Source organism: Lissotriton vulgaris, chromosome 3_1 (genome assembly GCF_964263255.1).
Source record: "Lissotriton vulgaris chromosome 3_1, aLisVul1.2, whole genome shotgun sequence".
NCBI classification, from domain to species: domain Eukaryota; kingdom Metazoa; phylum Chordata; class Amphibia; order Caudata; family Salamandridae; genus Lissotriton; species Lissotriton vulgaris.
This window is the reverse complement of record NC_141689.1, coordinates 1029858182-1029872610: the sequence shown is the minus strand read 5'-3', so window position 1 is coordinate 1029872610 and position 14429 is coordinate 1029858182. Positions and strand designations below refer to the sequence as shown.

The following is a 14429-nucleotide window of genomic DNA, read 5'->3' as shown; positions in this document are numbered from 1 at the left end:
GACCCTTCAAACCTATATATTAAAGAAACATAATCCTTACACGGAACTCAAAATTAGACAAGCCAAGACAGCCCCCATTGTTCCCACAGTGTGAATCAACCACTCACAATACCTAATGACACCATTATCGTGCATGCATACTGCACTAAAAACACCACAAGTGACTCAGAAAAAACACCAAAAACATCATGAAAAGTGCCCACTGCTTGGCATATAGATTAGTTTGCACAACCATCTCTCTGAGAAACTCATCATCCCCAAATATATTGAAAAAAATCAATTGGAGAGTAATTGTTTCTGTCCAAAGTACAACTAGCAACTTAAGTAAAAGGCTTAAGAACAGGTTAGACTCCATCCAGCGCAACCCACCTTAACTGATCCTTTGCACTAACTCCACCAGACACAATTTTGACAGACTGTGTATGGGCTTGATGTTCCCTTAACACTGGAGGTTACAGTTCCTGTTCAACAAAAACATAGGGGCTGATTACGATGGTGTAATGATCGCCACCGCCGTGCCGGCAGTGGTGACCGTCATGCCATCGTAACATGCTTTACCCACCGCCATATCACGATGGCGGTGGGTATCTCGGCGGATGGAAAGTCCGGCCGCCGCTTTTCCACCGGTTGGCAAGCGTTACGATTCCCGGCCGGCCGGATCTGGGGCTCCTATATGGTGGCGGTGCCTAGCAGGTACCGCCATTCATATTATGAATGTGGATTTCAAGGCCTTTCCATGATGGCAATGCCGCCATGGAAAGGCTGCCAGGGATTTGCTTTGGGGGCCTGTTGCACCCCTGGGGATTGGGAGGGGTGCAGTTGCGGGGTACCCATGGTATCCCTCTACATGTCCATGCACAAGGTGACAGGCACAGCTTGGTGCCTGCCATGTTGTGCATGGAAATGCACAACATGGCAGTTTACCATGCAGCACCCGCCGCAATATTTAAATGCCAGAAACGACGGCCGCGGTGGCGGTTGTAGCCGCCACATGACAGGCAGGCGGTCCTGTTCCCGCTAGAATGGCCATCCTAATAGGCCCCACAGTTTGGCCCCGCAATAATAGAAGTTTCATTGCCAAATCATCTGAGGATTGCTCTCTGACCGAGAAATCTCTGCCACATCTAACTGCAGATTCCTTTTCTGGATCATAATCTGGCTCCAGTTTTGAACTACATTCTATAATCCGTTCCAGTACTGCAGCAGCAGATATCCTAGGTGAAACCATATCTGTAAATCCAAAAACTGAAAGAAAGACAAGAAATGCGTAGAGGAAAGGGTTCAGAATAAAAAAACACTGAAAAACAACTAAAGTGAAGCACAAATATTGTTTAAAGAGAAGGTATTCTCCAATGTAGTACCCAAAAAGTGGATCACAGAGCACAAAAAAAATCCAATAAATCAATGATTGAAAAAGAGATATCCAATGTATGCAAACAAAATTTGGGAGAACACCAGGACAAACCACTCCATAAAATAACTGAAAAAATGTAAAAACAATCTAAAAGCAACCATCATGCACAAAACAAGTACAAAATGATAAACGACTTGAGAAAATGCAAAATACATAAGGAAAGAGAAGAAAAAAAATACAAAATCAAATGACAACTACAGAAGTTGTAGCTTACTCTTTGCCCAAAACTACCAACTAAACAAATTACAAGGAAAGAAACCAACAACCATTAAAAATACAGTTACAAATAGAAATCTCATTAATTTCACACACAGCCTGCAGAAAAAAGGTCCTATTTGCCTATAAAATACACAATATGCCATTGCTGGAACAAAAACACTAGCACATACTGACAATATGCACAGCAAGAAAGTCTGTAACATGATTAACATTGAAGACTTTCAATGGAAGCAAGCCAGCAGCAAATCAGGGACTGATATGTCCGCCCCGACATTGAAGAAGTACTGCACATGCATGTCCACACACCATGATCCGGCGACCATTTTCAAAATTGATTTATTTAAATTTACCTGTACAAGATGTCGGACGACAATCTTGGAGTGATGTATAAAAAAATTGAAGGTTTGCAAAAGCGCATTTGGAACAGCGAGCACCCCAGCAGCAAGTTGTAGCTGCAGAGCCCTACACAAAATATGAAAAGGAGTGAGAGAACTGGGAGAGCAGCAGGTGAGGGACATGGGGTAGCAATGTAAATGGAGTGTGCAAAGGAGCAGTGGCAGAGACTGAGGTAGGGGGAGGATGAAAAAATATATAAAGCAAAAAGAATAATTAATAGCTTTGTCATTTACAATGCCATTAGTTATAACTTTCGCAAATGGGACACCTATAGCATTTGTAATGCAATATGTGTTGTATTTACGTGACTTACATGTATTGCTATTACAAATAACAATGGCTTTTATTTTTTTTAATAATTAATATTCAAATAAAAGTTATTGTAATTTATAATGGCAATAGCTTAAACTTTTGTAAATAACTTTTGTGAAGATTATGTTCAGTGTATTTTATTGTGACAAAAATCCAAGAACAGAAGTGAAATATTAACATCTTTTTGTGACATTTGTAATAAAGCTTGAAACATTGAGAGAACATAATTGAACCAGTGATGCTGTGGTGGTGCTGAGTGATGCTGTGGTTGCGCTGAGTGATGCTGTGGTTGCGCTGAGTGATGCTGTGGTTGCGCTGAGTGATGCTGTGGTTGCGCTGAGTGATGCTGTGGTTGCGCTGAGTGATGCTGTGGTTGCGCTGAGTGATGCTGTGGTTGCGCTGAGTGATGCTGTGGTTGCGCTGAGTGATGCTGTGGTTGCGCTGAGTGATGCTGTGGTTGCGCTGAGTGATGCTGTGGTTGCACTGAGTGATGCTGTGGTTGCGCTGAGTGATGCTGTGGTTGCGCTGAGTGATGCTGTGGTTGCGCTGAGTGGTGCTGTGGTGGTGCTGAGTGGTGCTGTGGTGGTGCTGAGTGGTGCTGTGGTGGTGCTGAGTGGTGCTGTGGTGGTGCTGAGTGGTGCTGTGGTGCTGCTGAGGCTGAGTGGTGCTGTGGTGGTGCTGAGTGGTGCTGTGGTGGTGCTGAGTGGTGCTGTGGTGGTGCTGAGTGGTGCTGTGGTGCTGCTGAGTGGTGCTGTGGTGCTGCTGAGTGGTGCTGTGGTGCTGCTGAGTGGTGCTGTGGTGGTGCTGAGTGGTGCTGTGGTGGTGCTGAGTGATGCTGTGGTGGTGCTGAGTGATGCTGTGGTGGTGCTGAGTGATGCTGTGGTGGTGCTGAGTGATGCTGTGGTGGTGCTGAGTGATGCTGTGGTTGCGCTGAGTGATGCTGTGGTTGCGCTGAGTGATGCTGTGGTTGCGCTGAGTGATGCTGTGGTTGTGCTGAGTGATGCTGTGGTTGTGCTGAGTGATGCTGTGGTTGTGCTGAGTGATGCTGTGGTTGTGCTGAGTGATGCTGTGGTTGTGCGGAGTGATGCTGTGGTGATGCTGAGTGGTGCTGTGGTGATGCTGAGTGGTGCTGTGGTGGGGCTGAGTGGTGCTGTGGTGGGGCTGAGTGGTGCTGTGGTGGTGCTGGGTGGTGCTGAGTGATATTGTGATGGTGCTGAGTGATGATGTGGTGATGCAGAGAGCAGAAAGGCACAAAAAACGAGTCTAACAGGGCAGAAGGGCAGAAAAACAAGAGAAAAACAAGTCTAACAGAGGGCAGAAAGGCACATAAAACGAGTCTAACAGAGGGCAGAAAGGCACAAAAAACGAGTCTAACAGAGGGGATAAGGGCAGAAAAACAAGGGAAAAACGAGTCTAACAGAGGGCAGAAAGGCACAAAAAACGAGTCTAACAGAGGGCAGAAGGGCAGAAAAAGGGAAAAACGAGTCTAACAGAGGGCAGGAAGGAACAAAAAACGAGTCTAACAGAGGGCAGGAAGGCACCATAAAAAAACGAGTCTAACACTGGGAGGGGGGAGGATGTTGAAATAGACACGGCCTGGCGGCCGTGAAAGTGAAAGTACGGCCGTAGGCAGCAACAGCAGGGGTGAATAATGAGGGGGGAGGAGAAAGGCCGAGCGCACGCTGGGGTAAACTTCAGATACCTGTAGGATGGAGGCTGATGGCTTTGATGTGGACACGCTTTCTGCATGAGTGCACCACACAAACTGTCCGAAATCCGCGATGGTTTCAGACCTTGATTTGCTCTCTATACTCTCATCTATTATCCCTTGCGGGATTAATAGGCGAGACCTAAAAATTGCTGAAAGGGATGGGGAAGCAAACAATGAACTTGGGGAGTGGAACATGGATGGAGCCTTTGTGAGGGTGAAAACAGTTCAGATGGGAGAAAGTAATAAAACACATCCACTGCCTAAGAAGTGCTGAATGAAAAAGAAGAAAGTAGTCCCCTGAACGTGTGAAGTGGAGGATCCAAGTCATCCAATCAGAAGGACTGTAAAGAAGCTGTGCGCGATGGAGGGACAAATACAAGATGAGCAAGGAAAACCATCAAACAAGAAGCAGGGAAATATTGACAAGAAAGCTTCCCAAAGGTAAGCAACAGGTTGGCCCAAAGCCCAGTAAGTATTGGCGCCAACCAAGCTAGTTCTACCCCCACCGACTGCTAAAAGCGGTCCGTAGGCGACATCCAATATAGGCCCCAGACTTGATGGTGCAGATAACTCAGGTACTAATGCTGCATAATGCAGCAATACAGCCCAGCAAGGGGCCGCTCTGACTATTTTCCTTCTGAGTTCGGCAGTATGAGCATCCATGGGCGTCCGCAGAAATGTTTCCAGGGGGGGGCAAAAATTTAACTTCAGTGTTTGAGAATCTAATTTCCGTTTGCTTTTTTAACTGTTTAAGCTCGTATTTATTTTGTTACTAAAATATTAAACATTACTTCTGAACTGGGTTTCCCAGCTTCATTCAGTTTTGCACAACTAGACTACTGCAATGCAATATGTGAGAACATGAGGCTGGGAAACTCGGTTCAGAAGTAATGATTAATATTTACAAATAAAAAATAAACACGAGCTAAACAGTTTAGGCTAAAAAAAAAAGCTAACGGATCTAATAGTAGATTTTTTTTTCTCAGATGTGGGTGGTATAATCTACTGCCTCCAAGCACTTGCCTTCAAGGCCTGTTAAAGGCAGACGGCCCATTGTCATTCTTTATGCGATGATCAGCAGCAGAGAGAATGACAATGGGCCCGTCCACAGTCTGCTCGAGGTCGGGGAGGGGCTCCTGCAGCCTCCAGAGTTCAAAGAGAAGTGCGAGAGGCCCCAAGTGAGAGAACGTTTAAACTCCTGGGGCTTCTCGCAGGGGAACAGCACAGCCTGCTGTAGTTGTGAAAATTAGGGATAAAAGGAATGTTGATGGCCTACCTGCTAGGAACACATGGGGTCTGCTACAGCAATGTGCGCTGCCTAAGCGATAATATCACATTGTCACTGGGCCAGCACCGGATAGACCGGCGATCCAGGGGGGGGCAAGCGCACCCCCTTGCCCCCCCCTGCGGACGCCCATGTGAGCATCACTGGCATGGCATTAGTAGTCCAGTTTACATTTGTGGTCAACTAGCTCTGGGTGCTGTGGCCTCCGTTTGATGTAGTTTGAGTGTGCATTGAGCAGTGGTTAACGGTCAATGCCGGACGCACAGATTTGTTCAATGCTTTTCTGCAGGTTCAGTGGGGAGAGTTGGTCGCCACTTTCAGCCATGCATGGAGCCAGATCCTGCAGTGACCCAGAGACCACCAACACTCAAGGAGCAGAGTCTGATCTAACCTTTCAGATGAAGTATTTTATTGTACTGAATTGTAATTGCATTTATATAGCGCTTACTACCACCAACGAGGCATCAAAGGGCTTTTTTGGCATAAAGGATTAGTGGTGAATTAGTATTATGAAATATGAAAGTAATTTGAGCAGTGGATAAGTTAGTCTGTTATTTGGATTGAGAAGGATAGTGGATGGATAGAAGAGGGAAAAATATTTGCATTTATATAGCGCATGCTACCCTTGATGAGGTGTTGAAGAGCTTTTTGGTGAGTAGCATGCTACTCCGGAACCCAAACAGCATTAGTGGGAATTAGTATAGGGAACTATGCAATTCATTTGAGTGGTGGGCATGTGAGGTCTGTTATTTATATGGAAAAGGAATAGTGGATGGATAAAAGAGGGAATGGTCTAGATTTTTCTTTTTTGGTTTATAGCCTAGAAATGAGTGTGCAGTTCACGTTTTACTGTTTTGTAAAAGCAAAACAAAAACAAGATCCACTTCGAGGCACAATTTTTGGGGCAGCGGTGAAGGCAGTTATTAACAAATGGGAATGTCCCAAACTGAATACACATATCACATTAACTTTAAAGAAAACCCGCCGCTGTCGACCATCTCAGTGGTGCACGTTACCCTCCTCAAGAATATGAAGAGCGGAATCACCCCACCTCTCTTTTGTTTTTAAAACTGGGTCTTGCAAGATGTACAGTGACATCGGCCTCTAGAGTATTTAATATCCCACTGAGCTATCTTACATGTCACTACCGTAATTAGGAATTTGAATGAAACTACAATTATTTCCTTGTCTGCCCAAAATAAGTAAACCTAAAGATCAGTGTGGGATCTAGGGAAGTAGGCAGAGCAGTTCCTACAGCAGTCGTCTACTTTGAACTGTCCTTTCCATTTGCCATCCTCCTGGAATTGCTGAGGTGCTTAAATGATGTGTACCTGAGTGAATCCGATTACATGCAGAATACATTGTATGAAGAAATAAAAAATGTGCTCGGAAAATCGTTTTCGTTTTTTTATTTTCAGCTGCGCTTCGTTGCTTTGCTTTGACAGCTAAAGACGTGGTTATTTGACCAATAGCCTTGTATATCTTCTTTACCCCAGTTGCTGATCCATCCCTTAATTAGCGCCGAGACGCCCACGGGTATTCGCCGCGCTCTACAAATGTCAATAAATAAATAAATAAATAAATAAATAAATACATTTTAATTCAATTTTACAGGCAAGTACATTCTCTTTACCGTTACGGGGTACCAGCCAAGCTTGGTTGGTGTTGCAATGGTTACAGGTAGTTGATGTACATGTTTGGCTGCATCCGTTTACAATGTCTTGCTAGAAGATTAGGACAGATGAAAGAAAGAGAGAGAGAGTAGAGTAGAAAGGGAGGAGATAGGTTACAAGAAGAGTAGTATAGCGATGAGCCTATTCTGTGTTTATAGCGTTTTGTTTTGTGGGCAGCCGACCCCCTCAAGTGAAATCATGGGGGTTCATAGGAGTCCAGGTACACGCCAAGCGATTTCCATATCCCCCTAGTAGCTGGTTTCCAGGGTGAGTTTTGTAGTACCGTGCTGTCTGGGCCCCTGAGGTGCGTTACCCAATTGATCCAACCTTTGTATGACTTCTTAGCTGTATCCATCCAGCTGGACAGTACCAATTTCACTGCTGCAGTCAGTAGGAGGTCCAGCAGATCCCTGCCATGTTGTGAGGCAAGTCCTGCGGTCATGAATGCAGTGATGAGTGCAGAGAATTCTGGGGAGGAGTGGAGCTCTTGTTCGTACCTAACGTGACTTAAATGCCAAGAAGTCCCCTTTTCCTCCCTTTGCCCAAGATGCATGTATGCCAAATTTGGGCGACTCTGATATAGGCGGACATAAATAAGTATGAAAGTACATTTAAAAATGGAAAACTCATATTCTTCCTAGGATAATTGCGGCATCCTAGGATATTTCTGCCAGTGTCTAGATATATTGCACAGTGCCAGGCGCTATCCCGTAGGGCTAGAAGGGCATCACTTACCTGTCCCCCGGACTCACTTGTCAATTTGCACTCCTACTCAAACAAGCCCATCACTAACCATGCATACATTCGTCTCAAAAATCATATGGTCACCTCACTCCTCCCACCCTACTCTCTCACTGTTGCATCGCTCACCGTGCACTCACATGGGCACTCCTGCCACCCACACAGCACAGAGGGTTAATGTGCTGCTACAAATAAGGTGTACCATGCAGATCACAGAAGTGAGTGTGAGTAAACTATGAGTAGCCCTATAAATTGTCAGAAAGATGCTATAGGCTGGAAGATGAGGTGCATTGTTGATGAGTGGTAGTGAGGTAATCAATGGAGAAGGAGGAAATGGAGGAGGGGCGCCAAAAAACTGCTGCACAGTGTGCGACCAATGTTAGCGCCAGCCCTGGCTAGGAGTGTTAAACACCCCCTCCCCCCAGGAATTTCGGGTCCAGGCATGCAACGGTTGTGGCTACAGGGGCGTAAGGATGTTGTCACCAGTCAAAGTAAGCGCAGTGGAAACGCAGTGTTGACATTTAAGTCTGGGTGTTGGAAAGTATGGAATCTCTTCGTGAGCCCCCAGGCCCCATCTATCAGGAAGGCGTACGATTGTCGCTATAAAAACCCTGAACAGCCTTGCAGGAAGATGCAAAGAATGCGACCTGCGGGGGAGACTGACAACAAATGTTATTAGCAATTCTTCCAGAAGCTTCTATTGTTGAAGTGTAGAACTCCCGACCTCTACTCTGGGAGCTATCAAAAACAACATGAATCGTTTTGACGTTAGATGGACAATTCGACGCTAAAAACAGGGAAGGCTTCTGGAAGGAAAATAGGTACAATTCCGTTCCAGGCTGACCGTTTTTTTGCATCTATTATGTAAATCACAAAATCTAAAAAATAACTAAATAATTTACCCTTAGCTTGAGGGTGGGCGTGAATGGAGTGGGCTGCCCTCGAGAGCACTTCACAGCTCTAGAAGCCGAGTACACAGCTTTTCCAGGTTTCAAACGGTGCCTGGCGCGTGCGTTTAAATGTCACAGGGGGTGTGGCTAGTGATGTTTTTGCCCATATTGTTATGTTGTGCAATATGTAATTTATCTTTAATTGTGCACATTCCACATTCTTTAGAATGTACTGTACTGTGTTCCACTTTCCTCTGTGTTCTACTGGTTTCTTGTTGACGCTGGACTGACTACCTGTCAGTTGTGTACCTGCTTGCTTAAGGATTAAACTACTTTGCAACCTACATTGAAGTGTCTTTCTTCAATTCAACAAGTGGCGACGAGGGTAATGGGATGAAGAATATCTCAATGATGATGAATTAACATCGGTCAAATCACATCTAGCTGGTTCCTGGCCTAAGAAAGTGGATAGCAAACATCCTTTGAAGTCTTTTTGGGAGGTCAGATTTAATCTAAGGGTCAGGGAAGGTAACATTTGGTTTGGTGAAAGGATCATTCCTCCCAAAACGTTGCGTTCTTCTATCATGGCTTTATGCCATGAAGGACATTTTGGAATTGTCCGTTCCAAACGCACTGTGAAAACTTCATTTTGGTGGCCTGGAATGGATGCAGATATTGATAAATTTGTGAGGAATTGTAAATCATGTCAAGTTGCTGATAAATCTTTGGTTTTGTGTAAGCCTCCTATGTGCACTGTGGTGGAACCTAGTTCACCGTGGGAGCACACAGTAATTGACATTATGGGTCTCATTGGTGATGACCAAAAGTATATTTTAGTGTTGATGGATCTTTTCTCTAGATGGCCTTTTGTAAAGATTGTTAACAGAGCTGATACTGATACTGTTTTACAGTTCTTGGACAATTCTTTTACTTTAGAAGGCATTCCTTCTGTTTTATTAAGTGACAATGGAGTTCAGTTTATGTCCTGTAAAGCTAAAGAGTACTTTGATAAATTGGGTATCAAGCACAAAACCACTGCTTTATATAACCCCAACAGCAACGGCATGGTTGAGCGCTTCAACCGAGTCATTAAAAACACCATTCAGATGTCTGCTAGTAACAAGGATTGGGAAACTCAAGTATTAAAAATGGTTTGGTCTTACAGAACCTCTATTTGTGATGCAACGGGGTTTCCTCCTTTTGTTCTCATGCGTGGTAGAAATCCACGTACCAAATTCACTCCTGGGTGGTTGTTCAAATCCAATGTTGTTAATTGGTCTGAAGACCTTGTAAAAGAAAAGAGTCAGGCCTCACACTTAAAGGGTAAAATTTGGTATGATTCAAAGCACAATGTTAAAAATGTTGACATTGGTCAGTGGGTAAGAGTCAAAAAACCTGGCAAAACTCCGAAGGAGGAAAGTCGTTTTTATGAGCCTATGCAAGTTGTGGAAGTAATGAACAATTCTGTTCATCTTACTGATGGACGGGTGTGGAATCTTAAAAGAATTGCTATATGTTGTGATCCTTTGGATTCTCTTAACAAAAACAATTCTTATGATCCTTTGGATTCCTTTAACAAAAACAATTTATCTAATTCTGTTCCTTTGCACTCTTTCAGTAAATCCTCTAATTTGTTTGACTTGGAGGATTTGATGGGTTCAACTTCTTCTGTGTCATCTAATGCTAACGTCTCCAGTGGGGATGCTGATAGCTCTAACTTAGCTGTTCCCTAGTGTATCAGGTTTAGGTGATCAAGATGCTTTGACTAGTTTGACAGTTCCCAGTCTTCCTGTCTCAGGTTGTGCTGGTCAGGAAACTTTCAGCTCTAACAGGAATTCTAGACGTGAAAGAAGGCTTCCTGTTTGGTTGCCTGATTACATATCTGAAAGTTTTCCACTATAAAAGATGGTTTTTTTTTGTTTTTTTTGTTCAAAGGAAAGGGATGATGCTTGTTATGATCATTTTTATGTTTTTGTTTTTGTGCTCCAAAGGGGATGTGTTATGTTGTGCAATATGTAATTTATCTTTCATTGTGCACATTCCACATTCTTTAGAATGTACTGTACTGTGTTCCACTTTCCTCTATGTGTTCTACTGGTTTCTTGTTGACGCTGGACTGAGTACCTGTCAGTTGTGTACCTGCTTGCTTAAGGATTAAACTACTTTGCAACCTACATTGAAGTGTCCTTCTTCAATTCAACACATATGTAAAGAGCAGCATGTTAATGTAAAACAAGTAGACTAACGATGTGCTTTTTCGTGAACAGTGTTAAATGAAGAGGGCCACGTTTCTTGTGGATGAATAGTAATTTATTTATCTGGTTATTTTTCGTTTTTCTAGATATTTGGAACAAAACTGGAGCTGTAAAACTGATCCGATGGTCGCCTGATTGTAGTGTTGTGATGGTGACGTGGGAATGTGGTGGCCTTTCCTTATGGAGTGTTTTTGGGGCACATCTTCTGTGCACTCTGGGTGGAGACTTTGCGTGAGTATATTTAAGTTACAATGGTTCTTTAAAATAAGACTCCTTTCTTAAATATTTTCATGTAATTGATTTTTGTACCATCAATTTTGGGTTTGTTCTGTGAAATAATTACGTTCTTGCCTTCTGTAAATTCTGTCCGGTATACCAAAACCTTAACTGCAATTGAAGTCCAATCATTGCAGCTTGTATGTATGTATATGTATAAATGATTTTGTAACGCGCACTGTTACTGGGGAGTATCCTGGCGCGATGAGAAAAGCAAAGACGGATGAGCAAGGACCAGCTAAAGAACTGCTACAGAATAGGTAGGTTTTTAAATTCTTTTTGAATTGGGCTACCGATTGACTAGAGCGCAGATGAAAGGGGAGAGCATTCCAGGCGCGGGCAGCGACCACAGCAATGGACTGTCCCCCTAATCTGGTTCGCTTGAATCGGGGAAGGGTCATTTTAAATAGAGAAGATGATCGGAGAACTCATGTAGGGGCATACAGTGTAAATCTTTTCTTTAACTAGACTGGACCTTGGTCATGAGTCGCTCTGAACGCAAGTACCAAGGTTTTAAAGAGGATACGTTGAGGTACTGGGAGCCAGTGGAGGTCGGACATATGAGACCGGACACTCTGGAACGTTACAAAGGAGACGAACAGCGGCATTCTGAATGGCCAACAGATGTTTGGTCAGGTAAGCTGGAATGCCGCTGAACAGGGAGTTCGCGAAATCCAACCTTGCTAAAATGAGTGCTCAGGCGACAGTCTCCCTCGCCTCTCTAGGGAGTAGTGGAAAGAATTTCCTGAGCATTCTCAAGGTGGCAAAACACGTTCCGGTCAATTTTTTTATATGGTCCTCAAATTTTAGATCCTCTCCGAACCAAATCCCAAGATTTTTCGCAGGGCCACCCATTTCCTTAGGACATGGAATACTCGGGGGCCACAGCGAATTTTTGAAACCTGGGGGGAAAGATCCGTAAAAGAGGACCTCTGATTAGTCCTCATTACATTTTAATTGGGCCAGCGTAAAACTGAGGATAGGCAGAGATGGACCTTAGCTGTGTCCAGATGATCGTCAGGCCAGGTGAAAAGAAGGTGCGTATCATCCGCATATCCTATAATCTTAGCCCCGGACTGTTCCGCAAGATACACCAAGGGGGTAATATAAATGTTGAACAGTAGGGGGCTAAGAGTGGAGCCCTGTGGGACCCCCGTAAGGAGTGGTTTTGGTTCCGAGGCATGAGGTGGCATCCAAACCTGTTGAGTCCTACCCGAAAGAAATGAAGACACCCAGGCCAGGGCATTGCCGCCGATGGTCGATAACCTGGAGGTGAGGAGTGCATGGGGGACGGTATCGAATGCGGCAGAGAGATCCGATAGGATCAGGACTGCTCTGCCGCCCCCGTCCAGACACTCCCGAATCGACTCAGTCATCTTTACCAGGGCCATTTCAGTGCTGTAAGCAGCCCTGAAGCCCGATTAGGCTGGGTGCAGGGCGTTGGATGACTCTACAAAATGTTCTAGTTGTCGGAAGACTATTTTCTCATAGATTTTAGTTAAGGCAGGGAGAAGAGAAATAGGCCGGTAATTACCGGGAACCGTGGCATCAAGTCCTGGTTTCTTCAGAAGCGGCAGAAGCTTAGCCTGTTTCCACTCAGCAGGGACCACTGCCGAAGAAAGAGAGAGGTTTACGATCTGGGTAACATCCCCACAGACAGTGCTTGCCACTTCTGACATAACTCGAGCCGGACACGGATCGGCGGGAGAGCCTGATTTAAGGCATTCGAGAAGAGGCAAAACATCACACTCTGCTACCAACACAAAGTTAGTGAGCTGTTGGGTATCAGAGGGATCAGACCTACAAGGGGTGTTAAACCCTGGATTCCCAGTCGATGATGTAGAAGTAAGGACCTGCTGAATTTTGGCTATCTTGCCTGTAAAGAAATTAGACAGAACTTCACACCATTCCCCAGAGGATGGAAGAGTAGTGGTTTCTGCAACAGGGGACACAAAACTTTTAACAATTGAGAACATTTCTCTACTGTTATTTTCCGCTTTAGCTATTCTTCCTGCATAATATAGTCCTTTAGCAGTTTTAAAAGCGGCATAATATTTCTTTTGGGCAGTGCGCAGGGCGGCCTTTGCGTCAGAGCTATAGTCGCGCCTCCAGACTCGCTCCTATTTTTTGCAACCCAGTTTTTGCTCCCTCAGCTCAGGGGAAAACCAGGGTTGAGAGGGGCTGTGTCGAAATCTGGGAGCGGTAGCATGTTTGGTGGACGCATTCGTCGCCTGTCGCACCCACCCATTGAAATCATCAACCGCCTTGTCCAACTCGGGTGAGAGTGACTGTTATGTTTTTAACAGTTCCTGGCCAAACATAGCCAGGTTAATTTTCTGAGGGTGACTGACGGGGGGTGTCAAAGCTGATCTACCCACATTATCCACATCCCATGAAAACCTGATCAGGTCGTGATCAGACCAGGTAACCTTTTCCGGGCCTAACATTTTAACGGGAGAGTTAGAGCATACCAGGTCTAAGAGATGACCACCGGTATGAGTTGGAGACGACACCCATTGCTTGAGCTGTGACAAGTCCAAGACCTCTTCAAGTCTGCGCGATTCCGGAGCGTCAATGTTGTCAACGTGAATATTGAAGTCGCCGACCAGAAGAAATCTGGGAAAGTTCAAGGCCCAGGGCACAATACAGTCCTCCAACGTCTCAATAAAATGAATGGCAGGGCCTGGGGGCCTGTAGACCAAGGACCCCCTCAGCGTAAAGTGTGGGTTAATAATAAGGGAAAAATGAAGAACTTCACCCTCCACCCCCACCGCTAATTGCTCGGAGGTAAAGTGCCACTCTTCTTTAAATATTACTGCTAAATTAGGCCAGCTCTGACAGTTTTAGTGTGATCCGCATCGGCCCCTAAGCGCGAGGGAAGTATGAGCTGGGAAGAAAAGCCACAGCTCGGACAGACCATCCCGACGTGCTCAGGTTCTCTCTGTTGACAGCAGCTTTGTTCCGCGGGAGGAGCTAGTTTCAGGAGATCGGTGCAGGAGTAGGCGATTCTATGTAGCCCAGCTCGGTCATATGTAGGGGAGGCAGTATGGCTGGCCCTGGGCCCGTCCGAGGCACGGACTGGCACAGAAGGGCCCTCCTTTGGCGCTCCTTCGGCGCGCAGAAGGCGCGCCCGCTGCGCGCTCTGGGGCACATTGCTATTTGAAGCCCAGGCCCCTCCCCGATTTTTTAAAAATGGGTTGACTGAAAGTTGCAGCGTGAGGCGAATAGCAGAAGAGATCACTCGCAGTCTGCTTCGC

General features: G+C 45.2%; 1 protein-coding gene across 2 annotated transcripts in view; it reads left to right on the top strand.

The window, feature by feature from the left end:
• The window catches only part of RIC1 (RIC1 partner of RAB6A GEF complex), a 979735-nt gene that overhangs the window by 567759 nt on the left and 397547 nt on the right, over positions 1-14429 (top strand). For both annotated transcript variants that reach the window (XM_086961422.1, XM_086961421.1), the window contains exon 9: positions 10983-11127. In XM_086961422.1, coding sequence (XP_086817548.1) covers positions 10983-11127 — 145 coding nt within the window. The remainder of the gene's footprint in view (positions 1-10982; positions 11128-14429) is intronic.